The 25035-nt window shown below is 54.6% G+C and overlaps 15 protein-coding genes across 15 annotated transcripts in view; 5 read left to right on the plus strand and 10 right to left on the minus strand.

Annotated features, from left to right (window-relative positions):
* Positions 1-821, minus strand: part of SAICODRAFT_69782 (putative ketoreductase) — a 1469-nt gene extending 648 nt beyond the window's left edge. Inside the window, exons 1-2 of the mRNA XM_019170506.1 lie at positions 564-821; positions 41-509 (exon numbers count right to left, since the gene is read on the minus strand). Of these exons, the coding sequence (XP_019026290.1) occupies positions 41-509; positions 564-816 (722 nt within the window). The 5' untranslated portion in view covers positions 817-821. The remainder of the gene's footprint in view (positions 1-40; positions 510-563) is intronic.
* Positions 822-1076: 255 nt separating this feature from the next.
* On the minus strand, positions 1077-1982 carry SAICODRAFT_29311 (mitochondrial carrier). The gene has a single exon (XM_019167375.1). The coding sequence runs from the start codon at positions 1974-1976 to the stop codon at positions 1167-1169; it is 810 nt and encodes a 269-aa protein (XP_019026291.1). The 5' UTR covers positions 1977-1982; the 3' UTR covers positions 1077-1166.
* Positions 1983-3060: 1078 nt separating this feature from the next.
* SAICODRAFT_29313 (P-loop containing nucleoside triphosphate hydrolase protein) lies at positions 3061-3632 on the plus strand. The gene has a single exon (XM_019167376.1). It carries the CDS (start codon positions 3102-3104, stop codon positions 3531-3533), a length of 432 nt encoding a protein of 143 aa, XP_019026292.1. The 5' UTR covers positions 3061-3101; the 3' UTR covers positions 3534-3632.
* A 243-nt stretch (positions 3633-3875) lies between these two features.
* Positions 3876-4625, minus strand: SAICODRAFT_23844 (uncharacterized protein; the record flags this gene model as incomplete). Its single annotated transcript, XM_019166729.1, has 1 exon — positions 3876-4625. One exon carries the CDS (start codon positions 4623-4625, stop codon positions 3876-3878), a length of 750 nt encoding a protein of 249 aa, XP_019026293.1.
* Positions 4613-7253, plus strand: SAICODRAFT_200715 (PalH-domain-containing protein). The gene has a single exon (XM_019166205.1). It carries the CDS (start codon positions 5048-5050, stop codon positions 7193-7195), a length of 2148 nt encoding a protein of 715 aa, XP_019026294.1. The 5' UTR covers positions 4613-5047; the 3' UTR covers positions 7196-7253.
* On the minus strand, positions 7253-8023 carry SAICODRAFT_200607 (uncharacterized protein). The gene has a single exon (XM_019166202.1). It carries the CDS (start codon positions 7803-7805, stop codon positions 7311-7313), a length of 495 nt encoding a protein of 164 aa, XP_019026295.1. The 5' UTR covers positions 7806-8023; the 3' UTR covers positions 7253-7310.
* Positions 8024-8241: 218 nt separating this feature from the next.
* On the minus strand, positions 8242-9180 carry SAICODRAFT_23846 (uncharacterized protein; the record flags this gene model as incomplete). Its single annotated transcript, XM_019166730.1, has 1 exon — positions 8242-9180. The coding sequence occupies one exon, from the start codon at positions 9178-9180 to the stop codon at positions 8242-8244; it is 939 nt and encodes a 312-aa protein (XP_019026296.1).
* A 228-nt stretch (positions 9181-9408) lies between these two features.
* On the plus strand, positions 9409-10564 carry SAICODRAFT_17582 (uncharacterized protein). The gene is made up of 2 exons (XM_019165830.1): positions 9409-9700; positions 9754-10564. The coding sequence occupies exons 1-2, from the start codon at positions 9497-9499 to the stop codon at positions 10159-10161; spliced, it is 612 nt and encodes a 203-aa protein (XP_019026297.1). The 5' UTR covers positions 9409-9496; the 3' UTR covers positions 10162-10564.
* A 62-nt stretch (positions 10565-10626) lies between these two features.
* Positions 10627-11109, minus strand: SAICODRAFT_53560 (Redoxin; the record flags this gene model as incomplete). The annotated part of the gene is made up of 1 exon (XM_019169219.1): positions 10627-11109. The coding sequence occupies one exon, from the start codon at positions 11107-11109 to the stop codon at positions 10627-10629; it is 483 nt and encodes a 160-aa protein (XP_019026298.1).
* A 1150-nt stretch (positions 11110-12259) lies between these two features.
* Positions 12260-12628, minus strand: SAICODRAFT_5784 (uncharacterized protein; the record flags this gene model as incomplete). The annotated part of the gene is made up of 2 exons (XM_019169565.1): positions 12260-12408; positions 12481-12628. The coding sequence occupies 2 exons, from the start codon at positions 12626-12628 to the stop codon at positions 12260-12262; spliced, it is 297 nt and encodes a 98-aa protein (XP_019026299.1).
* An 84-nt stretch (positions 12629-12712) lies between these two features.
* Positions 12713-13497, minus strand: SAICODRAFT_200585 (uncharacterized protein). The gene has a single exon (XM_019166201.1). The coding sequence runs from the start codon at positions 13376-13378 to the stop codon at positions 12890-12892; it is 489 nt and encodes a 162-aa protein (XP_019026300.1). The 5' UTR covers positions 13379-13497; the 3' UTR covers positions 12713-12889.
* Positions 13498-13616: 119 nt separating this feature from the next.
* Positions 13617-14666, minus strand: SAICODRAFT_38847 (Zinc/iron permease; the record flags this gene model as incomplete). The annotated part of the gene is made up of 1 exon (XM_019168602.2): positions 13617-14666. A coding segment is annotated over one exon (1050 nt), but the record flags the coding sequence as incomplete, so codon positions are not given.
* A 937-nt stretch (positions 14667-15603) lies between these two features.
* Positions 15604-16974, minus strand: SAICODRAFT_17586 (NAD-dependent deacetylase sirtuin-2). Its single transcript, XM_019165831.1, has 2 exons — positions 16697-16974; positions 15604-16640 (listed from the first exon to the last, which is right to left on the minus strand). Exons 1-2 carry the CDS (start codon positions 16770-16772, stop codon positions 15706-15708), a joined length of 1011 nt encoding a protein of 336 aa, XP_019026302.1. The 5' UTR covers positions 16773-16974; the 3' UTR covers positions 15604-15705.
* Positions 16975-17080: 106 nt separating this feature from the next.
* SAICODRAFT_17587 (TIP120-domain-containing protein) lies at positions 17081-21068 on the plus strand. The gene is made up of 2 exons (XM_019165832.1): positions 17081-17320; positions 17375-21068. Exons 1-2 carry the CDS (start codon positions 17106-17108, stop codon positions 20964-20966), a joined length of 3807 nt encoding a protein of 1268 aa, XP_019026303.1. The 5' UTR covers positions 17081-17105; the 3' UTR covers positions 20967-21068.
* A 409-nt stretch (positions 21069-21477) lies between these two features.
* SAICODRAFT_17588 (uncharacterized protein) lies at positions 21478-24461 on the plus strand (the record flags this gene model as incomplete). The annotated part of the gene is made up of 2 exons (XM_019165833.1): positions 21478-21667; positions 21730-24461. The coding sequence occupies 2 exons, from the start codon at positions 21478-21480 to the stop codon at positions 24357-24359; spliced, it is 2820 nt and encodes a 939-aa protein (XP_019026304.1). The 3' UTR covers positions 24360-24461.
* Between the last annotated feature and the right edge of the window lie 574 nt (positions 24462-25035).

Genomic DNA, 25035 nt, shown 5'->3' on the forward strand with positions numbered 1-25035 from the left:
GGGGGGTGGGTGGTGAAGGCAGGGTGAGGGGGAGGGGTACCCTTTTTGGAGACTCCATTTGAGGAGGATTTGACCCGATGTCTTCCCGTGCTTCTCCGCAATCCTCTCCGCGAGCTTCTTCACCGCCCCCGTCCCAACATCCCTCGTGATCGGCACCAAAGGGGAATAACACGCTATCTTGATCCCCTCCTTGTTCATATACCCCACTAACTCTTCCTGCTGCAAACACGGATGATATTCGATCTGGTTAACGCTCGGTTTCACCCAATTGGGCGACTTTTTCAACTCCTCAAGATCCTGGATACGGAAGTTTGAGACACCAATGGCCTTTGTGAGACCTTGGTGTTTGGCATCAATTAGGGAGGACCAGGCGTTGAGGAGGGAATTGGGGGGGTTGGGCTTTGTGGCGAAGAAGGGTGCGTGTATGAGATAGAGGTCGACGTAGTCCGTGCCGAGCTTCTCGAGGGAAGTGCGGAGGGCGGCAATGGGGTCGGCGATGTTGGTAATCACTGTTTTTCACGTATATCAACAATGGTTTATCGACCGCAATATGCCTGACAAACCTTTAGTCGTGATCAACAACTTACTGCGATCCACACCGGACTCTTTGATCGCCTGTCCAACCTCAGTCTCCGTGTTGTAGACTTCCGCACAATCCAGATGAGTGAACCCCGCATCGAGGGCTGACTTGATGGATGAGATAAGGTCTTTGTTGAGGGGATCGTTCGGGCCTTTGTACCAGGCTGTGCCGGTGCCGTAACCGATTGCGGGAATGGATACTTCCTGGGACGGTTTGATCGTAGGAATAGAAGACATCTTTCTTGTAAGTTGTGATGGTCGTTGGTGTTGGACGTGAGTTGCGATTGATATCAGTCTGTTCATGGTCGATGACGAGATAAATCGTCGTCGTTCGGCTCATGTTGCCGCTGCGGGGTACCGGTACCATGAAACGCAAGTCTCGGCTGTACTTCCCACGTCAACTCAAGACTACTTCAACCAGTTTTCATGGACTTACGGCCCCTGTAGGAGAACAAAAGACATCACGAATGTTCCAGATTAGCTTGGTATAGGCTATTCATATAGGCCTCATGCCACTACCGAAACTTGCCCTCCTCTCATCCGTAACATTCCCTTCCGCTCCATCTCCCTACTCCCTCCTTCTCACGTTAAATAGGCTCAATCCCAGCCCACCTCCTCAACTGCTCAAACACCATCAAACTAATCACCGTATGTGGCCACAACCTCATCCAACACATAAACCCACCCCTAAAGAACGCTCGAAGCCCCTCTTCGTGGTAGATTTTCATGGTTGTGCCGATCACGCCCGGTGGGGCTCCGGTTGCGTATGCTTGCTTCAAAATATTTCCTGGTGTCTGTATGTTTGTAGCGAGAGCGCCGAGGGGCGAGGGCGAGGGTGAGGGCGATACCGAGACGGGGACGGAGACGGCGGTGGGCGCAGTGGTGGGAGCATTCATAATCCGTACTTTGATGACATCCACCGGCGCACTCACAAAAGAACAAACACCCCCCGCAACCGCACTACTAGCAAAATGTAACCCAAACCCTTCACGCATCCCACCCCACTCCATCAAAAAGTGCTTCGTGTGGTCGTAGCTGGCTAATTGTGAACTCGTCAATAACGCTGCTCGGATCGTGGTGGGGAGGCATGCGCGGTAGAGTCCCAGGAACCCGCGTTCGCGGAGGAGGAAGGAGAGGGTTGGGAGGAGGTGGGTGTGGGGTGTCGAAGGAGCCTGGAGCCGGATTTTGAGGAGATCGGTGGGGTTTGCGAGGGATGCGCCGATACACCCGCTTGCCAGTCCACTCATTACCTTATTCCCAAACCCGCGCTCGTCCAACCTCCCACCGGAGACTTTGTGCAAGAACCCTTTGAAAAAGTCGTAGGCACCGAACCGGATCGTACTATACGTCGCCTCGCGCGATAAACTCGCCGATACACCCTTCATGAACCCGCTCATCCCCTCCGTACGTAACATACTTTTGATCAGTGCGTAGAATGGCGGAGACCGCAGTGTGGGAGAAAGCTGTTGTCGGACTTTGACGATATCGAAGGGATTCGTGAAGAGTGCGCCGGTCATGCATGATAGTCCGGCGAAGGTGAAGTTTAGGAGGACTTCTCGCGTGGAGCGGTTTTGTTCGGAGACGAGTTTGTGCGAGGACGAAGGAGGAGTACTTGACGTGGTGGTGATCGGAGGTGATGAGCCACCATGGGAGTGGAGGATCATCTCGGACATTTCAACATCGCGATCATCCATGGGTAAAACAGCATACCGCGAATCATGCGCTCCCGCATCTTGATGATTCATCCCTGATGGGATTCGTGCTGCTGGAGGTATCGGTGGACGTACTGCTGACATTTTGTGTTTTTATGTTACAAGTGATCATCGGGGAGGCATACTGGCTATTGGGATCGTGATATACGAGGGTGCGTTGGGTGCACGGAAGCATGTTGGAGCGGGGGTCGTGGGGGTCGGGAACACGTGAGCGCGGGGTACCCAAGGCCCCGGCTAAAGGTACCCGCGTTGTTGGGGATCCGTGGGATTTTGACTGTTAATGCACTTTCTTGCTCTCAGCTCATCGCTCATATGCTCCAAAATCACTCAAAAAATGCATCAAAACTCCAACTCCGTTCGTATCATTCCTTCAGCCGCGGTCGTGTATGCGATGCCCGATGAAAAGCTCCAGGCATACAGCCACCCAAACGTAGGCGGTCCTAGTGGTAGTGCCTTCAATCGAGACGCTGGCAACTGTCGACGCTGGGGGTCTGTGCCCATCGCCACTCCGGACCTATAGTGCAACTGAGAGGGGTTCTAAGTAGCCCAGGCACCACGCACGTCAGCATGGGAAACAGAGTGAGCAATTGGTCCCGGTATGTCATCCTCACGAGAACTCCAACAGGCGGACAAGAAGTCCAGGTATGGCACCCCCTCTAACCACGAACCCTGCTAACCCTCCCTCCTCCCAGCGTCGTCATCAAAGTCGGCATGGTCGGCGACGCCCAAATCGGCAAAACCTCCCTCATGGTAAAATACGTCGAAGGCTCCTTCGACGAAGACTACATCCAAACCCTCGGCGTAAACTTCATGGAAAAAACAATCTCAATCCGCGCAACCGAAATCACTTTCTCGATCTGGGACCTCGGTGGGCAACGCGAGTTCGTCAACATGCTCCCACTCGTCTGCAATGACGCGGTCGCTCTTCTCTTCCTCTTCGACCTGACCCGGAAGAGTACGCTGAATAGTGTGAAAGAGTGGTATCGACAGAGTCGCGGGTTTAATAAAGCCGCGATTCCGTTTTTGGTGGGGACCAAGTATGACACCTTTGCGGGCTTTGGGAGGGAGGAGCAGGAGGAGGTTACGAAACAGGCGAGGAGGTTTGCGAGGGCGATGAAGGCGAGTTTGATTTTTTGTTCGACGGCGAGTTCGATCAATGTGCAGAAGGTGAGTGAGGCCGAGCCGTTGACGACCGAGCCGTTGACGACCGAGCCGTTGACGACCGAGCCGGTGGGAGACTGAGAGATCGGATGAGTGGTGTGCTGACAAGACGATAGATTTTCAAAATCGTCCTATCGAAAGCCTTCGACCTGAAATGCACTATCCCAGAACTAACCGAAATCGGGGAACCAATTCTCGAATACCAGAACGTCTGAATACCACGATATACCACACACATCAAAGACAGTTTGCAGTTTGCAGTTTGCATCGTTTGGGCATCAGGGAGAGAGAGGGGAATTGCTGGACTTTTTTTTCTTTCTTCTTTCGGTTTGATAATATACCCAAGAGGTCTGGCACCGGCCGGTTTGATCACCACATACACACCCTCTTCAATTCCCATCCCTCGATAGTCCTCTTCCCTAGTCACTGCCTGGCCATGGGAAGGGGTATCCCGAGCCCCACCACGCTCCCAGCAACACCCATCCAAAGGCCCATATACTCCTCCGCCGTGACCCTGCCTGTGTCTATGTCGCTGTCGAGTACATCCATCATCGCATCCCCCGTCATACACGGATGTATCATCCACCAAGTCCCGCCTAGGAGGGGATGTTCGGCTATACTCAACGCGCCTTGGATTTCGATCGTGTCTGCGTTCTGGTTTTGGTTTTGGTTTTGGTTTTGGTTGTCGGGGGAGAGGAGGATTGGGGTAAGGGGGTTAGGGTGAGGGGAGATGAAGCGGAAGTAGAGAATGGGGAGGCGGTAGGTTGGGGATAGGAGGATGTGGTAGTAGCCGACGATCGGGAGTGTGACATTGGAGCCGTTTTGGTGGTGGTCATGGGTGGGGGGAGCGAGGGCTGGATCGTCGATGTCTTCCAATTCGATCTCGTCCACGCCCACGTCCAGATTTGCGTCGTCGTCGTCGTCGTCGTCAGCGGTTGGATCTGAAGTTGTAGCTGAATTGCGATACACTCGGATCGACAAATATCCCGGCTGTTCCTCCACCACCGACCGGTACCAGGGTGACCGTGGGGGTGGTGGGCGATGCCATGTACACTCTACACCACCCCTCAGGAACTGTGATTGGAGGTGTAGACATGCCACTTCGAATTCGGAGGGGGTGAGGGAGGGGTAGGAAGATACATATCGATCCGTCGTCGTAGCTTGCGCATTCATCCCGGAGGCATTGAGCGGTGCCTCCACCCCGTGAGAGGATGCTGCTTGATACGGGTAGATGAGCGAGCTTGAAGACAAGCAATCTATAGCTACTTCGGCGAATCAATTGCAAGAGACGGGTTAAATCGCGGATTCGCTTATCATGCAGTTGCCGTTCGGAAGGGCACCGGGAAGGCACGCCACGGGTGAGGCATGCAGGCGGTGTAAGAGACGGGATAATCGTGAGTGAAGCGAAGTGCGAGCCGCTCCCTCTGATAGTCATACGCAGCAGCTGCTGAGGAAGAGATCAAGCTTCCCAAACGGTCTATTGGACTCATCGTCTACCTCTTGATCCATTGAGGAGTTCAGTACGACCAGATCAAAGCAACGGAGGATCCAGGCACAGCTGCACGCGCACTGCAAAACCACACCTACACCACGAAATGCCAAGACAACGCCGTACACACCCTCTCACACGCCGACGACCCCCGCGACCACCTCGACCACCTCGACCTCCCCCAGCGGCTGCTATAGAAGGTTTCATCATGTCCACCGGCTCGACCACCGACGACGCCGACGACGGGTTCGATCTGGTGTTTACGACGACGAGTAGTGGGGATGACGCGGTGGAGAGTAGTACGCCGAGCGAGTTACGCTGTTCGACGCCGCAGATTAGGAGTAATTCGACCGTGGTCATGGCAAATGGGACGGAGGTTTGGACGACGACTTATACGTTGGAGTGTTACGAACCACAGACATCGGTGACCGCGTCAGGGAGTAATTTGAGTAGTGCGAGTGTTGCGTTGCATGATTCGTCCGGTGACGGGATAGTGGATCCCAACACGCTCAGTGGGCTGCATACACCCTTCGCATACTCGTCGACCCCACAATCATTCGCGATCTCGGGGTCTACGGTGCTGGCGTGGTGTCTCCTCATCATGCTCCTCGCCTCGAAACAAACGAAACCGTGGTTCCAGACAGCGGCGACGACGGGTGTATGCGCAGTCCTGACAGTAACAATGGCGCAAATTTCGAATGTGATGAAGGAGGATTACCTTGCGGGAGAACCGTACGATATGTCAAACCTTGACGACCTACATAACTCGTCCGGGATGAAAGCGCTTGGGCTGGTAACGATGCTACTGTTATGGTTCGCGCAGTTACAGACTCTTTGCCGACTCTCCACCCGCCGGCGTCACCTAAAACGCAAACTCCTCGGCGGATTAGTCGTTATCCTAACAACCACAATCTTCTCCGCCCTCCAAGAATTCCTCCCATCAACATCCGACACGGACGATACCCAATTTCAAGGTCCAGCGCCCTATAAGCGTTTCGTCGGTGCGCTACCTTGGATCGCGTATTTGCTGAGTATCGGGATATCGATTATCTACGCAGCGTGGATCACGTATTGGTCCCTCCTCCACCGCCGGCACGCATACCCTCTCTCCCCACTCTCCCTCTCCCCGACCCCCTCCTCCCTCTCGACTCACTTTCGTGTACCCATCGTGAGCGTCTGGCTCCTCGCCCTTCTCTCCCTCGTGTCGGCATTCTCCCCCGTTGTGTTCTTTGCGCTGGACTTAACGACGAGTAAAGAGTGTTTTGCGTGGTTGGATTATGTGAGGCATGTTGGGGAGTTGGGGGCGAGTTTGGTTGTTTGGGAGTGGGTTGGGCGGGTTAGGGAGGCGGAGAGGAGGGAGGAGAGGGGTGGGGTGCTTGGGATGAGGGTTTGGGAGGATGATTTACGGATGGCGGGGGCTGGGGGTGGTGGTGAAGGGAAAGGGAAGGAGGGGGCGAAGGGGTGGAGTGCGAATAACCATGCTTCGGCTTCGGTGAGACGAGAGCAGGACGGCGCCGCTAGCGTCTTGGGCAACCAACAAAGTACAACGACCACCTACACCAGCAGGTTCTTGGGCTGGACACGCCGAGCACGAACCCTTCGATCCTTCGGCGCAGACGAAGCGAGTTTGGAAATGGGACCGATGGAGGTGTGTGATGTCGACAGCACTGCCTCTTTCTCGGGGGGTGGGGTGACGTTGAGGGGGGGTTCTAGTATCGGTACTGCTGGCGTCGGCAACGTTAGCACTTCCGAGCTTCGACGAACAGAGGCAGGGGTTGGGGCTGCGAGGGAAGGAGAGGGGGGTGGACACGGGGAACGGGAAGACAAGGAGCAGTGCAGGCGGATTGTGAAGAGGTTTCATTATCCGGCGCCTACGGTCGCGGCAACCTCGGCAGTGGCAGCATCTGTCAACCCCGCACCAGGCACCTCGACGTTCCTACATAGGGGACCACCGAACACTAGCAGCAGCTCCGTCGCGCTTACGGCAACAGGGGGTGGTGGTAGTGGTGATGCTGGTGGTGCGTCGTCTATCGCACTACAAACGCTTTCGTCCTCTGGGAATATTAATATGAGTACGAGCACCGTTGGACTCCTCCACGGTCAGAGTCAGAGTGATAGGGATCGGATCGAGGTGGTAAAGGAGGTGGAGGAGAGGATGACGGATGAGGATGTTGGAGCGTCGGTGTCGGTGCCGGGGTTTAGGCCTGCGCTGGGGTTTAGGAGGGGGGATTATTGGCCGGATGAGAAGCGGTAGGGGGCGAACCTTGTGAGCCGGCGCTCCTCGAGCTTTGTGGGAGATTGAGAGAGGGATGAGGCGGAGGAGTGGGAGTGGGATCGGATACCATTTATGTGTGGGATGGAATTTTGCTTTAGGGCGATGGCGATGGTGAAGGTGACGGTGACGGTTTTCGGGCGTTAATCTCTTTTTTTGTTTCGTGCTTTTGTTTTTCGTTTCTGGAGACCTTTGAGCCGCGGATTTGGACTCGGGTTTGGGCGTGGATGTTGGTAGGGGGAGAAGGTGATGAGGAGATGGGGATGGATAACCTAATATATCTTGATGTCGATAGGGCAGTGAAGAAAGAACCATTTTTCTGACCTTTACCCGTGGTTGTCAGATGAAAGATTTGATGGATTGTGCCATCTGTTTGGCTTGCTGAACGACAATACTTTAAGTATTCTACGCACGTTGGTGTCCCAATCTTGTGTTCTACGATGTCAAGTAGGTCGACAGTAAAAATCAGCACGCACATCCCCCAGTAGACATGGCAGCATTCATTGTTCCATGCTATCATCCTGGTTGAGACCAGACCGACTTTGGCCCTGATCAATTCAGAGTCCAGACCGCTTATTGATCTGGTACACATGGTAGAATGCAGTCAAACTTTGTGACATCTCCATCAATCTCTTATCCACCCAAACTTCATCGATGCCCGAATGGGTTCCATGTCCAGCTGGATGTCCCTCATGCTAGATCTACGCCGTGCTCACGCCAGCAAGAATCCCATTCCAACGCCCCCTCCCTCTCCAGCTCCCCCAGATACCTCTCCACATCCACCGCAACTTTCCCTTCACTCCTCCTCGCAGCGTCCAACCACACCCCTCGCCCGTTTTGGTCTCGCCCTTTTCTTTAAGCATCATCCCCAAATTCAACATACTAATCTGAAAGCCATCTCGCGCAGCTACTTCGTACCATTCTTGCGCCAACTTCTTATTGTTGAGTAGACGATGCCGTTCGCCGAGGTTGTGCGCTGCTTCGGGGTGGGGGGAGGAGGCCGTGTGTTGCGGCGGTTTCTAGGTGGGTTAGTGCTTTGGGGCTGTGAGGGTCGAGGTCGGTGATGGCGAGCATGGTGCATGCGTGGGTATCGAAATAACGTTTCCTTTCTCGTCCATGCCTTCAAACATATCGGATGTCCCGACCGGGAAGGTCTTCGCTTGTTGCCGTTCTTCACTCCTTGCAACAAACCATTTGCCTGTACTGGAGTCTTTCTCCAGGATATATGCTTCATTTAGAAGCCTTCGGTACATTCGTGACAAGAATCTGGGTGTTAGGGTGCGAGTGCCTCTTGTTGCTTTTGGATCAGGATCTCTGAACATCTTTGCAAGCCTTTGTTTCTGCAACTCCGTTAATGGAGGTATAAGTGTCTCTGGCTCTCGCAGCCGCTGTTCAATGCTCTCAACCAAGTAGCGAGGTATTGGAGCGATGATTTTCTTCCTCAGTTCCTGGAAATGCCTTTTCCGAAAATTGGCTTCTCGTTTGGGCGTCAGGGTTTTGGTGGGGTCGGTTGGGATGGGCAATACCACCTCAATACGTTTCTTTGGAAACTGGCTCTTGGCAAGTGCTGTAAATGGCTCTGGGATCACCGGTGGGACTGTTCTCCAGTCTCCCGGTACGAGCGGAGCAGCTCGAGGAGTTGGAGGAAGGGCAGACTTCAGAAATACATCACGTCGCTTCCCGCGAAGTCCATACGTGTGCTCCAATACCTCCTCCAAGGCTTTGAGGTTACCCATGTTTGCCTTCTGGAGTTTCCTCAGGTCTTCTTGCGCACTCGTTAATTCTGTCTTCCTGCCTGACCGGAACATAGAACGAATAGCAGTTGTGAAATGCTTGCGGGCATGTAGATCTGGCAACATTGCAGCGTTAACGAGAAGCGATTTATACAGTGAAAGCGAAACTTTCGCCGCCTCGGGGTTATTGTCGACGGCTTGACCTCGCACCACGGTATGGGAGTCAAAGCCCATGTCGTGACTGCTTCGCGGACGATGTGAGCGACGTGAACGGTTCTCTCCGTCCCCGGACAGGCCTGCTTCAAACACGGATCGTGTGCATCTGCTCGCAGTGTGCAAAAAGCTGGTATGTCTTGAGCAGCTGGCACGCATAGCAGAGCTGGTGCCGGTGGTGAGCGGGGTCAAGGGAAAGGCGCTGTTTGCGCGTGAAGGCGTGTCTACGTTACACCCAGTTGAGCTCCCCGAGTCTACTTTGCAAAATTCTCCTGATACAGCCAAACGCAAAAGTCACGACCAGCACTGCTCGATCCGCCAAACGCTCACAGCAGCCATGCACAAACCCTTCATCCTCCTAAACTCCCTCCCCCTCCTCGCAACCACATACGCCCTCAGAACACAGGATCCGGCAAATGTACTAACGAATACCGTGTTATTGTTGACGACCCTGTTCTCGAGATGGGGGTTGACGTATTACTGGATCATTCCTCGGCGACATAGGACGAAGATGAGGAATCGGTTGGGGGTTGCTGTGCCTGTACTACCATTCCCTCTCTCTGACCCTTGTTCTTCTTGGCTCACATTTACTAGAATATGCTTCTTTCCACGATTTTCACGGCACTGACACTGCCGTTGATTTTAGGGGTACTATTCCTCTTCCACGCACCCACCTCCCGCCCGACCCTCCTCCTCACCCTCCACATCGCCCTCCTCACGCTCTACCCCCTCCTCTCCATCCACGTCTACTCCCGGATTCCCCTCAGTCTCATGTCTTCCACCTCTTTTTTGTCGTCTGAAATGGAAGTGGTTGCGGCGGGGATGGGGGTGGTAGGGGGTGTTTGGGCGAGTGCAGGGGTGGGCTTGTTGGATTGGGGGAGGGGGTGGCAGGGGGGTGGGGTGCCGGGGGTTGTGGGGGGGTGTGGGGGGCTTTTTGTGGGGAGTTTGGTGGGGGTTGTCATGAGAGCGGTGGGTGGAACGGGGGAGAAGAGGAAGGTGTAGTGTGGGTGTGGCCGGTGGGCGGTGGGCTCATTTCGAGGAAATTGGTGGGGATATATGCTGTGTACGGGAATTGTGGTGCACGATATGGATCACCAGAGGGGGCCGGGGCCGCTGGCGTGAGAGGCACGAGTGCTTCGCGGTGCTCAGCGCTTGTCTGTACGATATGATGAAGATGGAGGTGCAGGGCTGAGTGTTAGGAGAATCACGGAGGTACCGTGCCGCCGCGAAGAAGGTGCACAACAAGGTATGATACGCAAAATCGGTTATAGAATGGACTCGACACACGGATGAGCGAGGGTGTTGCTAGGGAGATGGATCGATGTGCATGGCGCGCAACGCGATAGAATCAATTCAGTGTATCTCTGATATATCCAGCCCTTATATCTTCTCTCAAATCGTATCCAAACACTCACCCTTCACTTCACTTCAAATCTTCGCCCGCTTCACACCCCGACCCGCCAGGATTCAAAGCTGGTCAAACAAAACATTCGACAAAGAACACGTCAACCCAGTATTATCCTCCTCAACATTAACCCTCTTGACAACCCCATCCTCCACAACCAACGAAAACCTCTTCGCACGCTCATTCCCCAACAACGGCGTAGCATCAAACACCAACCCCATTTGCCTCAACCACTCCCCCGTCGGATCGGCCAACATCCGAACTTTTCCATCAGCCCCGACGGACTCACCCCAGGCGGCCATAACGAAAGCGTCGTTCACGGACACGCAAGAAATGGAGTCGATCCCTTTGGAGGTGTATTTGGAGTAGTCTTGGATGTAGCCCGGAAGGTGGGTTTTGTGGCAGCCGGGGGTGAAGGCACCGGGGACGCCGAAGATGATGTGGCGGCCGGCTGAGAAGAGGGTGGAGGTGGAGAGTTGGTTTCCGGGGTTGGATTCGTGGAGGGTGCCGGAGGGGAGCTTGGTGCCTTCGGTGATGACGGACATTGTGTGTGTTTGTAATTGACCAGTTTGTGTAGATTGGTGGAGTGGGGGGGGGGAAGGGGAGAAGGGGAGTTCTTATAGAAGTTGTGATGACAAATTGGTGGGTGTGAGTCCGAGACCCATTTAAACGTTGGAGGGTTCGGGGCGGAGTGCGGGGCTGCGCGCAATTGAGACAGTCTGAGGTGATGACGCAGCGACCGTGAATTCACGAGATACGAAGAGTGAGAATTCTGATACGTGAAGCTTGTTGAGGTCTACGCGGCTTCTCACGACCTCAGCGCCTACCAATTGACTGACCGATGGGTTAGCAGCAGCTTTCACCGTCGTGCTGCCTCGACCGAGCTGCTGGCGCTCGAGCTCGAGCTCAATTGCAATCTCGGCCAGCGACGCGCATCAGCAGCATCTAGGTCGTTCCATCGGCATCTCGTGGATCCCACATTCTCGTAAATACTCAATTCTAAGTTACCCGAGCTCGAGGCCGTTGTCGGCGTGCCGGTCGTCGAGAGGTCTACACACACGCCAATTGCCCGTAGTGCGGTTTACATTTCGAGTGTGTTTCGAACTTCCGGATCCGTGCCGGTATCGATATCGACATCAAAGCCGACGCAAGGAGCGCGATGCCGACGAATGACCGAGAAGCGAGAGGCTAGGGATAGGCTGAACTTCGCCAAGGAAAGGTTGGCGGTTGACTCATGTAGTTGTTTATGAGATCATTGGGAGATACAGGTATTTGTAAGCAGCACTTGTATGTGGGTGTGAGGCCAAGGCTCCCGTGAAGCCCGATATCGATGAAGTGAATCGATTCTATTCTGCTATACACCAGTACACGTGGCAAATCACACATCTATCCATCTGCCCATCTCCATCACCAAGACCACTTGGTACATCCTCTAGTACGCGACCCACTCGTCTCCTACGTATCTTCAATAACCAAATGCACAATCATATAATAGACAAGACAAGAAACTCCAATAACGCCGAGAAAACAATCACAAACCTCCTCGATCAACACCAACACCTTCTTCTCGTCCCGAAGCGCAGTACCATCTGTAACCCCAGTCAATAAATGCGACCTATGAACGCAGATAGAAAAACATCCAGGGATACCTGATTGTCGCTCGTCCACAAAGCATACACCTACCCGTAACGTCGTCTAAGGCAACTCCACGACCTCCTCCAACACCTCTCTCAGCATACCGAGGATCTCGATCTTGATCGTGTCGGGAACGGATTCCACTCCTTTTTGTTCGATTGCGGATAGGAGTTGGTCGAACTTGACTTGTCCTTGTGCTCTGGATTGTTCTACGTCGACATTAGCACACGAGACCCTCACACGACTCGGGCTCAAGTAGGGAAGGCGTTCGGTCAACGTACCACGCGCTAACGCCCTCATCTCACTACTCCACCCACATTCCTCGAGACGGAGACGGAGGTGGGAGTTGATTCGGTCGTAGGCGCCGGAGTGGAGGAGGTGGGTTGAGAGCTGGGCGCGGAGGGTTGGGGTGGGGTTTGATGTGGACATTGGTGGTGGTTTGGAGGAGACGGGGGGGTGGATGGGGATTTGGAGGTTAGGTGTACGGGGGTGTATGTGTATGGCGGGGGTGCAGGGGGTGCGTCGGCCGGGGAGACTTTACAGCTAAGTGCAGAATTCTTGACACAATTCACTGCAGGTGCGCGCAATCTTGCATACCCTCCCGTCAAAAGACCTCCAAAGAACTTCATTGAAGGGCTAGGAAGGCCAGGATAGGGTCTGTTGCTGGTCCCATAAGAGGGCTGGAGCCTCTCATGGGGTTGGGGGCTGGGGTGCCTTGCCTAAATGGATGCACCATGTCCACAGACAGCGGAGTAGGTAGCATTGGATACCTTGCTGAGATGGGACGGGAATCGGCTGTACTAGCCGGTATATCCGCTCGCTGAAATACTTCATGAAAGTCCTTGAAGACTGAGTCTGAAATGGGAGGCCTTTCGATGGTGACCGTAGAACCAAGCTTGACAACAGCAATCGTTCAGCGGTCTTGATGCATGTATTTGACACGGCGATGGACTCCACTGAGAGGATGAATGTAGCAGATGCTTTGGTGATGCTTTGAGCACATCCAGCGGGTTTGAAGTGCCCACAGCGCAGCAAGCTTGTCGCCCCTAGCTGGGTCACCCTCGAATTTAGCTTCGGTGTTCTGAAGATGCGCAACCGTAGCAATCTTAGGGCGTCTAGGCTGAGCAGTTTGAGACCCTTTCCTGACTTGGGAGGAGCGTAGCGGGGCCTGGGAGTCATAGTGACTTTGGTAGGTCGACCTCAGCAGGCAGTAATGCGGATCAACATTGATGAAGGCCTGCCATTTGGGCTTAGGTGTCAGGGACGGGGGTCGTGTCTCCTAAACAAGTCACAACACTCGTCGCTGCTGAAATCGAGCATATTGTTTGAACGAGATGGCATTCGGAGCCTGAGGATTTTTGATGAGATAAATAATTATATTAAAGTCCCTAAGTTCGAAGATAGCCGTAGCCAAGTTTTACGCCCATTTGCCAAGCAAGCTCATGACCGCCATACCGGCCATCAGACTCACCAATGCAATACCAGTCTCAACAATGCCAGCCTTCTTCAGTCTACCGGCTAGCCAATCATGCGCCAACAACTCCACCAACCCAACGTACAACAATACACCCGCACTCAACGCATCCAACGTACCAAGAGTGATCAGGGTGCCCTTATCATTCCCGTTGAACTTATCCAACACTCCAATACCAATCGCACACCCAATAGGCGTGATGAGCGAGTAAATCAAACAAAGTGTAAACCGGTAAACATACGAAATCGTAGCCTGCATCTCCGCAATCCTAGCACCGAGTGCGAGACCCTCGAACATCTGGTGAAAGATAACGACGACGAAGAGAGGCGCGAAACCGTCGTCTCCGGCCACGACGAGGGTGAGACCGATGAGGATGGAGTGGAAGACGATACCGGCTTCCATGACGGCGACGCTGAGTTTGGTGACGCTTTCGGGCTCGGCGTGGGCTTCGTCGGGGACACCGTGGGCGCCGTGGACGGGGTGTGAGGCGACGTTGTTGGGACCCTTTTCGATGGCGGTAGCACTGGGGGAGACATCTGAGGGAGTCAGGGAGGCAGAACGGGAGTGCGCGTGGCGGCGAGACTCGACGAAGCGGTAACCGAGGTACTCGACAATAAACGCAATAAAGATACCAGCCATGACGATCGAAGTCGCAGTCCCCTCATACCCCAACTCACCCACACAAGGACTAGCGAACATCATCTGCGCATGCGTCAACAAATGGATGAGCGCAGTAGAGATAATAACACCAGTCCCAAACTGCTTGATGACGACGAAGAGGATACCACCTGTCGTCATCTTCGTGAAACGCCGGAGAATGACGGGGAAGAAGACTGCGATGCCGGAGGTGGCGAGGATGATGAATAATGCACCAATCCGGAGAGGGATGTTGTAGGCGCGGGTGGAACCGTCACAAGTCGCTTCGGTGGCTGCGGAACCGGTACAGTGCTCCACGCCTGCGTGGTAGTGACACGTAACCCCACTACTCGCACTCGCCGTTGTATCCGCAGCCGCTGTCGTACCAGCCAATAACGCCGCCGTGTCGATCAACCCAGCATTCAAGAACTCCTCACCATCTGCGTCGTAGCACCATTCTTCCCCTCCGTGAGCGTGGCAGGTAAGCACGAACTCTGTGCCGTTGGGGGCGGAACACATGATTTCTGCGTCGTGGAGGTGGCAGGTCGAGTACCATGATTCGGAGACGGTGGTGGAGTTGGAGCTGTGGTCGTCGTGGTCGTCGTGGGCGGTGGATGTGGAGTTTGTAGCCTCGTGTTGGTCGTGATTATGTCCAACATGCTCATCTTCCGCAGTCGCCGCCGATGCCGTGGTGGTCGACTCCTCCTCCTCATGCAACGTGATTCCTCCAGTGAAGTACCAGTCGTTTTCGTACTGATCGTGACAGTATTGCATGCCGGAGTCGACGTCGTGACAATGCATCTCGTACGCCTCCGACGCCTCGGTATCGGTACAGTGGATATTCGTCGTAGACTCCGCGTGACAATCCAAGTCACCGATACTCGTGGTATTTGTACCCGTCGTCTGCGCAAAGACGAGGGCGTGGAGCGACAGTGCCAGCGCTGCGATGACCCGTGTTGACTTCATCCTGTCTCGTGTAGGAAACCATTCACCCGGTGGTGGGCCCTCTGCACATTTTATTCTCTATGCATCCCGAACTTTCCCTCCATGCATGACACTCTCCCATCTCCAGCGGAACCTCCAAGGTATCTGGTGTAAAACGGCCAACGAGGTCATGGCTTCCACGCAACGGTGCCGGTTCCCTCGCTTACCCCGTTATGGGTGCGTTAGCGAAATGCTTAGCGATGTTATCTCGAATCTCTCATTTTCATTCGTCGAGGCTCTGGGTACCTTGTCGGTTGCTTGTTCGTCGGTACCGCTGTCCGTGGGGCGGGTGTGGGGGACCTTGGTGGTTGTGAGGGCGCCATGCGTTGGGGCTTAGAAGACGGCTACGCAAAGAACTATAGCTATAGGGTAAATATCGTGTACTGTAACCACTTGTCAAGCAAAACCTCGTCTACATCTTCGGTTTCCGCCAGATCATCCACGCCGGTACATCCTCCTCCTTCCCATCCCTCCGACCTCCATTCTCCTCCCCATCAATCTTGAGCCCCTTCTCCACAGCCTCCGTCATCTCTTCCACCTCGTCCTTCGCATCCTTCTGCTCCATGTCGGCGACTTCTTCGTCCAAAGTGAACGTGTCGTATATCTCATGCAGCTCCTTCGTCCACCCCAGTTCCGCACATAACTCCTCGACGCCCTGATCACACGCGCCCTCCCACACCACGTCCTCCTCCTCATCGAAATCCCCCACGCACTGCATATTTATCAACACTCTTGGACATCGCACTTTCTTGACTAACCCAGCGAATGGATACACCGTCAACGACGTCCCAATCACAATCGCCAAGTCCGCCTCCCCCAGACTCGGCAGCGACGCGAAAAACGCGCCCGGTAGGTTCTCGCCGAAGAAGGTGATGTTGGGTTTCACGTAGCTCGCACATTTATGGCATGTCGGCACCGTGGACGGTACGGCGAAGACGTGTTTGCGCACCTCCTCTTGCGACATGGTTGTCGCGCACCTCGGGTTGATACACCTCGCGCCCGCAAAACTGCCGTGTGCCTCCACCAACCTCTCACCACTAACCCCAGCCCTCCTCTCCAGCGTATCGATATTCTGCGACCAACACCGCCCCAGCAGCTTTTTTTCCTGGAGCAGCCGGATGAAAGCGTGTGTTGTCGTGGGTTTGTACCGGCCCGGCCATAGTTCGCGAGCGAGTTCGTAGAATGGGTAGGGGTTATGCCGAAAAAAATCGATATCAAAGACGGCTTCTGCGTAGGGGAGGTTCAGGCGGGCGAGGTTTGCGTAGAGCCCTGTCGTAGGGGATCGGAAGTCTGGGATTCCAGAGGAGGTGGAGATTCCGGCGCCGGTAAAGAGGTGAATAGCTTTTGCTGCGGGTAGCGCTTGTGTCAGGCAGTATGGGGGATAGATGGTCAGCGATTCGTACCTTTGCCTGTTTTGATGTAGTCTGCGACGACTTTCAGATCTGTGCCGACGATGGGACGGGATCGATCTTCGGCCATGACTCGTTTCTTGATCGGCGAACGGTGTTTTGATCGGAGGGCGGTTTGTTGGGATTAAGGTGTGGCGGACTGCAGCTGGTGCATGCGCGTGCTTGGAAGGCCCGGGGGGGAGCGTGGGAGCTTGGGAGCTGCCCAGGGCCAGCGTGCGGGGTGCAGTGAAGGGACGAAAACCTAGCGATGGGCGTCCCGGTGTCACGGCGAGATCCCTTGGGCCTCTGGTCGGTTCTTCCCACGGCTGCTCCGCTCCTGCACCCCCTGCATCCCCCTGCATCCCCCACCAACCTCCAAACCCCCCACCAGCGCAAGACGGTTGATCGTCGACCATCGTCAATCATGTCAGCTTCAACTCTACAAACAATGTCGTCCCTCCTGGAGAGGATGACAAACCCAGATACAGATTTCCGCTACATGGCTCTGGCGGACTTGACTACAGAACTCCAGAAACCGGGATTGACGTTGGATGAGGGGATGAGTAAGAAGGTTGTGCAGGGTGTGTTGAAGGCTTTGGAGGATAAGAATGGGGAGGTTCAGAATTTGGCTGTTAAATGGTTCCAATTCTGCATCGGATATAACTAGTCATGTTCGCTAACGATTTGGAACAGTCTCGCCCCGTTGGTTACGAAGTGTAGACCCATACAATTGATGAGCATCCTCGATACCCTCACCGTTGGAACAGTTACGGATGGGAGAAAATCTTCGTCGAACGGGGAGGTAAACGACATCTCCTCCACCGCTCTACGCACGTGCATCATCTCCATCCCGACATCTTCCCCCGCCGCAGCGACCCTCACCGACCGTCTGTTGCCACACTTGATCGGCGCTCTCAAAGCCGGACACGAACTCGAAACCTTCTTGGACGTGGTAATCGAACTCATCTCCCGCTTCCCCGAGCACATCGGTTCCCAGTCCGCGGATCTCGAATCAACCCTCATCACATTCCTCGACTCCCCCCGTCCCGCAGTCCGAAAACGCGCCGTGACGGCCCTCGGCGCCTGGTCCCGCACAGTCTCCCCTCAATCTTTTTCGTTGCTCATCTCCCTCATCATCGAGAAATTGACGACGCAGGGAACGCACGATATCACCAAAACCCTAATTACCCTCCTCTCCGAACTCGCGCGAAGTGTGCCCCGTCGTTTGGGTCCGTATTTGAGGGGGTTGTTGGCGAGTGTGTATGAGGCGCTCGAGGTCGATGATGAGGAGATTCGGGAGAGTGGGATTGTTGCCCTCGAGGGGTTTTTGGTGGCCTGTCCGGGGGAGATGAGGGAGGATGTTGGGACGTGTATTGAGATCGCTGGGAAATGGATTAAATATGATCCGAATTATGCTGTTGAAGACGAGGAGGAGGGGGGTGATGATGACATGGATGACGACGATGAGGGGGATGATGACGATTTCGATGATGATGAGGGTGAGTACGACGACGACGAAGACGTCAGCTGGAAAATCCGGCGCATCGCGGTCAAGATCCTGGGAGCGTCTATCCCCATCGTCGGGGCGGAGAGGGGATGGAGGGATATCGCACCCATCTTGGTCGCGAGGTTTGGGGAGAGGGAGGAGAGTGTTAGGGTTGATGTCATTAGCGCTTTTACGCAGCTGTTGATGGCTTCCACTGCGGTGGCGGGTGTTGGTGCTGGTGCTGGTGGTACAGCTGTGTCCAGTGGTAAGAAGAGGAGGAGGGAGAGTACGGATCTGGCCGTGGCTATGGCTTCGACGAAGACTGGGAATGCGAATGTGGAGGCGTTGAAGGGGTTGTTGCCGAAGGTGATCAAGGCGTTGAATAAGCAGCTCTCGAGTACGTCTGCGAGTGTTAACACTAAACTCGCGTGCTTTACCGCACTTCGCGGGATCGTTGCGATTCTTGGGGCTGAGGTTGACGAGGGGCTCATCGCTGTCGGGACGAGTGCGACGAGGGCCACGTTGACGTCTTCTGGCGCGGGGAGCGCGGCGAACGTTAATGGGCTTAGGATGGAGGCTCTCAGGTTCGTGCAAGCGTTGGCGGCGATTGGAGCTGGTGCTGGGGGGGTGAAGACACGTATGTCTGAGCTCGTGGATGCGGTGGTTGGGGCTGTGGGTGATAAGTTCTACAAAACATCCGCTTGTGCGGTACAGACTTGTATCGATCTCATTCCGTGCCTCTCACAGGCGCAAGGGTTGGATGAGGTTGTCAAGAAGCTCTTTGGCGTGTTTGTGGAGAGAGCGGCGTCGGCGGATGTCGATGCTGAGGTGAGGGAGGTTGCTGTGTTGGGGCTGGGGAGATGTGTTGCATCTTGCGCGTGGGGATTGGGCGCGGAGGAGGGGAAGAGGGGGAGCGAGGTTTTGTTGGAGAGGTTGCGGAATGAGACGACGAGGTTGGTGGCGTGTAGGGCAATCAGTGAGATTGCGGGGAGTGGGGTACAGGTCGATGCGGGGTGGGTTAGGGCGGTTATGGGGGAGTTGGGGGGGTTGTTGAGGAAGGCGAATCGGGGCATCAGGGTTGCGGCGTTGACGAGTTTGACGGCGCTTGTTCGGAAGGTTGGAGTTGAGGCTGGGGCGGGTGAGTTGGAAGGACAGTTAATCCGTGGCGGGGCGGAGTTGTTGAGTACGGAGGATATGAATGTGCTTGCTGTTGCGTTGTCGTATATGACCGCTCTCGTCGCTGCCGGATCGGGGTCCGCGGCACATGTTCTTGTTCCGAAGGTGTTGGGGTTGATGAAGGAGGGTGTTGTGCAGGGTGGTGGTGCAGTGCTCGATCACCTCGTTGAAGCGGCGGAGGTACTTGCGGTTCATGGGGCGGGTGATCAACTCATTGATGGTATCATGGCTGATGATATCTCGAAGGGGGAAATTGGCATCGCGGCACGGGTGTTGGCGACGGTTGTGGTTAATGGGGCGCAGGGGCGGGTGGAGGCATTTATTGGGGAAGTCCGGGCGCCGAAGACGAAGGAGGATAGGAGGACGTTGTGTCTTATGACGATTGGGGAGGTGGGGAAGGAGGTTGATTTGGGCGGGGAGGTGGTTGAGATGTTGACGGGGCAGTTTGTTAATCCGTCTGAGGAGGTGAGGAGTGCGGCGGCGTATGCGGTTGGTAATGTTGCGGTTGGAAATTTGGGGGTTTATTTGCCGGTGTTGTTGAAGAGGATGGATGAGGAGAAGAGTGAGAGGCGGCTTTTGCTTTCGGCGTTGAAGGAGGTGATTAAGGGTGCGTCGGCGGCTGAGTCGACTGTGTTGAAGGATAGTGCTGGGGTTATCTGGAAGAGGGTTGCGGATGAGGCAGAGGAGGATGATGATGCGAATAGGACTGTTGCAGCTGAGTGTGCGGGGCGGTTAACGCTCGTTCGTCCGGAGATTTTCTTGCCAGAGTTGAGGGCGAGGATGAAGAATGAGAGTGCGGCGGCGAGGGCGAGTGTTATCTCCGCTGTTCGCTATACTTTTACGGAGACCACGTCAACTTCTGCATCGACGGAGGATCTTCTTCGTCCTCTTATTCAGGATTTCCTTTCGCTTCTTGAGGATGCGGATCTTTCTGTTCGTCGTCTCGCTCTGTTTGCGCTGAATAGTGCTGCGCATAACCGTCCTGCTTTGATCCGGGAGCACTTGCACCGTATCCTACCACTTCTTTTGGAGGAAACGCGTATTAGACCCGAGTTGGTCCGCGAAGTCCAGATGGGCCCTTTCAAGCACAAGGTCGACGACGGACTCGAACTACGCAAGAGCGCATTTGAGACGATGTACGTCCTCCTCGACCCTGTCTTCTCCGACTTCAACGATACCATCGATCCCACATCCCGTGCCCGATTCCTCGAAGTCCTGGTTAGAGGTTTGGATGATGGGCATGATATCAAGGTTCTCTCCTGTCTCATCCTCACGAAACTCCCTACACTCCCTGGCGATGGGGTTACCGCCATCCTCCTCCCCGCACTCGATTCTCTCGCGGCGAAGTTCCGTGCGTTGCTTGAGACGAAACTTAAGGAAACTGCCGTGAAGCAGGATATTGAGAAAAACGCGGAACTGCAACGTTCGGTTTTGAGGGCTGTGGTTGGGTTGAAGAGGGTTGTAGGAAGTGGGGACGTGGAGGGGGTTGTTGCGCCGGGCTGGCGGGCGTTTGTTGAGGAGGTTTGGAAGGGAAAGTTTGGGGAGGAGGTTAAAGGGTTGGAGAGGGAGAGGGAGGGGCAGGAGGGGGGGAGGGAAGGGGATGACAGGATGGATGTGTCGTGATTGTCCTTACTACTATTGGGATGAGGAGATGCAGTTGGTTTGTTTGGGGTTGTATGATTATGGCTACAGATACCTTGCTAATGGGATTGGTATTGCACATGGAGTTGTCGGGGATGTATGCGGTGCTCAGTGATCCGGCTCAGAAGCTTGATGCTCGGAATGTACCCGCCATGCACGCCAAGATTGATCCGAGATCCTCCCGTGCTGACTCGTCCCGCTCGCTACAGAGGCCTCTCGAACGGGCCGTCGTCTATATTCCCTATTCCTCGGATGAAGCTCACTGGCCGTCGCGTCTATTGACAGGTCCTCGGTTTTCTTCACACTCCTCGTCACTCGTTCCCTCTGATTCCTGTTAAGTCATCATCCCGCATAGGCGATCCGCACGATCATGCACTTCGCCTCCACCACCATATTCTACGTTCTACTATGCATGTGCGCTCGTAAACCTCACCACCAAGTCACCCAGTCAACAAGGGCAGCATATACCCCCTCTCACTCACCACAACGATTGATGAGAGGAAGCTCGCTGCAGCAGATAGCGCCTTTCCTACTGGTCCTGGGATGGGCGAGCCCGGTATGGGGTTGGGACCATTTCGGGGTGAACAAACCTCATTTGGCGTATGCTATCTTGGGAGGCTTCGTTACCATTTTCTCGTTGTTGAGTTTGTTCATTAAGGAAAAGTTATATATCGGTGAAGCCAGTGCGTCGCTCCCGTCTTCTCCTCCTCTCCAACAAGGATTCACTGACGTTTGTTTGTTCTAGCCGTCGCTACAATCGTCGGCATCATCTTTGGCCCCCATTGTTTGAACTTGTTCGCCCCCGAAACCTGGGGTAACGTCGACCAAATTACCCTTGAACTAACCCGCATCGTCCTCATCGTCCAAATCTTCGCCGTCGGCGTCGAGTTGCCTAAGAAATACATGAAACGCCATTGGGTCTCCGTCGCGATCCTCCTCCTCCCCGTCATGACCTTCGGCTGGCTCATCTCGTCACTGTTCATGTGGGCACTATTGCCGAAACTGAATTTTGCGGAGAGTTTGGCGGTTGCGGCTTGTATCACCGCTACAGACCCGGTCCTCGCGTCCTCCGTCGTTGGAAAGGGAAAGTTTGCGAAACGCGTCCCTGGACATCTCCGAAATCTTTTGTCGGCCGAATCGGGGTGTAATGACGGGATGGCGTTCCCGTTTCTCTATCTCGCGCTTTACATCATCCTCGACGAATACAAAGCCGGCCCCGCGATCCGTGACTGGATCCTCCTCACAATTCTGTATGAAGTTGTTTTCGGGTGTGCGCTTGGGGCTTTCATCGGCTATGTTGGTCGGCAATCGATCAAGTATGCGGAGAACCATAATCTCATTGATCGTGAGTCGTTTCTCGTGTTCTACTTCGTGTTGTCGATGTTTTGTGCTGGTGCCGGGACACTACTCGGGACGGATGATTTGTTGGTCGCGTTCTCGGCTGGTACGGCGTTTGCTTGGGATGGGTGGTTTTCCAAGAAGACGGAAGAATCACACGTTTCGAACGTTATTGATTTGTTGCTCAACTTGAGTTTGTTTGTCTACTTTGGCGCGATAGTTCCTTGGGAGAGCTTCAACGCTCCTGCATTGGGCGTGACCCCATGGCGACTGGTCGTCATCTCGATTCTTATTCTGTTGTTCAGGAGGATCCCGGCGATCCTGGCGCTTAAGCCGTTTATCCCAGATATCAAGACATGGCGCGAGGCACTCTTTTGTGGACATTTTGGACCGATTGGAGTTGGTGCCATTTTCATTTCTATCCTCGCGAGAGCAGAGTTGGAACATGGGCATACTACACCATTGGCTACACTACCATCTGATCCGAATAGCTCGAACTATATCTCCATTCAGTTGATTTGGCCGGTGACTTCGTTCATCGTGTTGGCTTCTATCATCGTCCATGGCTCTTCGATTGCGGTTTACACACTCGGCACACATATCAACACACTCTCTATCACAATGACCATGACGCGGGATAACACTACGACGGATAACCCTACATGGTTGAACCGCTTGCCGAGGATTGAAGTGGGGCAAAGTGTGAGTTTGGGAAGGGATGAGGATGGAAATGGCATGAGATTACGGAGGAAGAATTCGAGGAGTAGGAGTAGGAGGGGCGTTGGTGGGCGGGTGGATGAGAGCGCGATTGGGAGAGGGTTGAAACCGGGGGATGCGGAGTTGGCTCTGGGTTCATCGAGGAGCAGCGAAGACCGCCGCGACCGCGACCGCGACGGCGACCGAGACGAAAGCGACGAGACCCTCCGCGGTGGCAGAGACAGAGAAGGTAGAACCGAAGAAGACCGCGAAGAAGAGATCAACAACGGCAACCAAGTCTTCCGCGAAGGCGCAGACGTTATCATCGAGGACGAAAACGGCGAAATCGTGCACCGCTACTCTGAGGAACAAACTGGTGCACTCCACGAGAAACTCTCTGATCATGTTCCGGATCCTGAGGAACGGAAACAGGCGGTGAGAGATCCGGGACATCCGAAGCATGGGGTGGTACAGAAGATTTTGGGGATGTTTAGGAAGGAGGGTGCGAGACATGGGGTTAGTGTGGAGGATTTAAGGGCAGTTGTTGTTGAGAGTACGCCTACTACCAGTCGATCTGTGTCGAGAGCTGAGGATGTGTGGGATGAGAAAGAGGAAAATGAGGAGGAGGAATATCGGCATAGAGGACGTGGGGCACATAGGCGTGGGAGTGAGACTGATAGCGACAGTGAGAAGGGTGAGAGCTCAACTGGCGTGAGGAAGAAAAGGATTCCGAAGGTCGCCATCTCCGGCCCCTCAGACGCCCGACCCCTCGACGATACCGTCCACTCGAACAAGGTGGCGCCGAAATTGGGCTCAGCAGCAACACCCTCTATCATCGTCTCCGACCGCCGCAATTCGAAAGCAACAACCCGCTCCGAAGCCAAAGCCCGCGCCGATCGCGAGAAAGAAACGCCGGCTGAAGCGCGGAGACGAATGGATGTCTTGCGCAACATGGAGACGGACGAGGTCGTCGAGGAGGAGAAGAGGCTGGCGAGGGAGGCGTTTGAGCGGCGGCAGAAGGAGTTGCAGGCGCAGTTTGGGGATGAGGATACTGAGAAAGAGGAGGATGCTGGCGAAGAGAGTGGCGGGGTTAATGTGGAGGGGTTGAGGAGTCCTACGCCGAGGATTAGATTTGGTGGGGCGACGGTCGATTCGGGCGAGTTGCCATCTGGATTGGGGAGTGGCGGCGATGTCACATCCACGGGTCCTAGCCGGAGTCCGGCTAATGGAAATGAGAATGGCAATGGAGGGAACAATGACGACAGTAGGAGTACGAGGATTAGTTTTGATGAAGGTGCGGCGAAGCGGTTGAGGGAGCAGCAAAGGGGTTCGAGGGGATGAAAGGGAAGCTTTTGCATGTTTCGTGTTGAGTGTTGAGTGCATTACCTTAATAATCTTTTATGTGGACCTTTTTGTGTGATTTTCTGGCGTTAAGGGAATATCAAATGCATATTACCGGTGCTTGTTTGCGTCGTCGATGCCTTCCCGCCTCCGGCCTGATTCATGTGCAATTGCGACAGCGACAACACGTAGGGAAACGAGGTAACTACGAGGGCGGTCTTAGGCACTCAATAAAGCCGAGGTCCGAGGTATGTTTACGAAACAAGCCAGAAAACTACCACTGCGCTGGCGAGCGGTTTGTATAGGCCGAGTGGACGGGGTAAAACAAGGTTCGCGTTTGGCCCGGTGCATACGCCTTCCCATTGTCTGATGGAAGATAACCCTCACGCACATCTTGGTACCGGCTCGATATGCACGGGAGCGTCGATCCCTTTTACGATGATCACTTGGCGAAAGTATCGTGTGGCACGTTTGTACAGAATCAAAACTTACAAAGCTCCGTGCGGTTCCTTCCCACGCCTCCTGCCTCGCTTCACTACTGTCATCACTCCACTAGCCACCGCTATCGACTCATCCTATGGCCAACTTTTCCATATGGCGACATCTTACTTGGACGGGTTAGGGTTAGGGTTAGGGTTAGGGTTAGGGTTAGGGTTAGGGTTAGGGTTAGGGTTAG

This window comes from Saitoella complicata, assembly GCF_001661265.1.
Source record: "Saitoella complicata NRRL Y-17804 unplaced genomic scaffold SAICOscaffold_4, whole genome shotgun sequence".
NCBI lineage: Eukaryota > Fungi > Ascomycota > Saitoellomycetes > Saitoellales > Saitoellaceae > Saitoella > Saitoella complicata.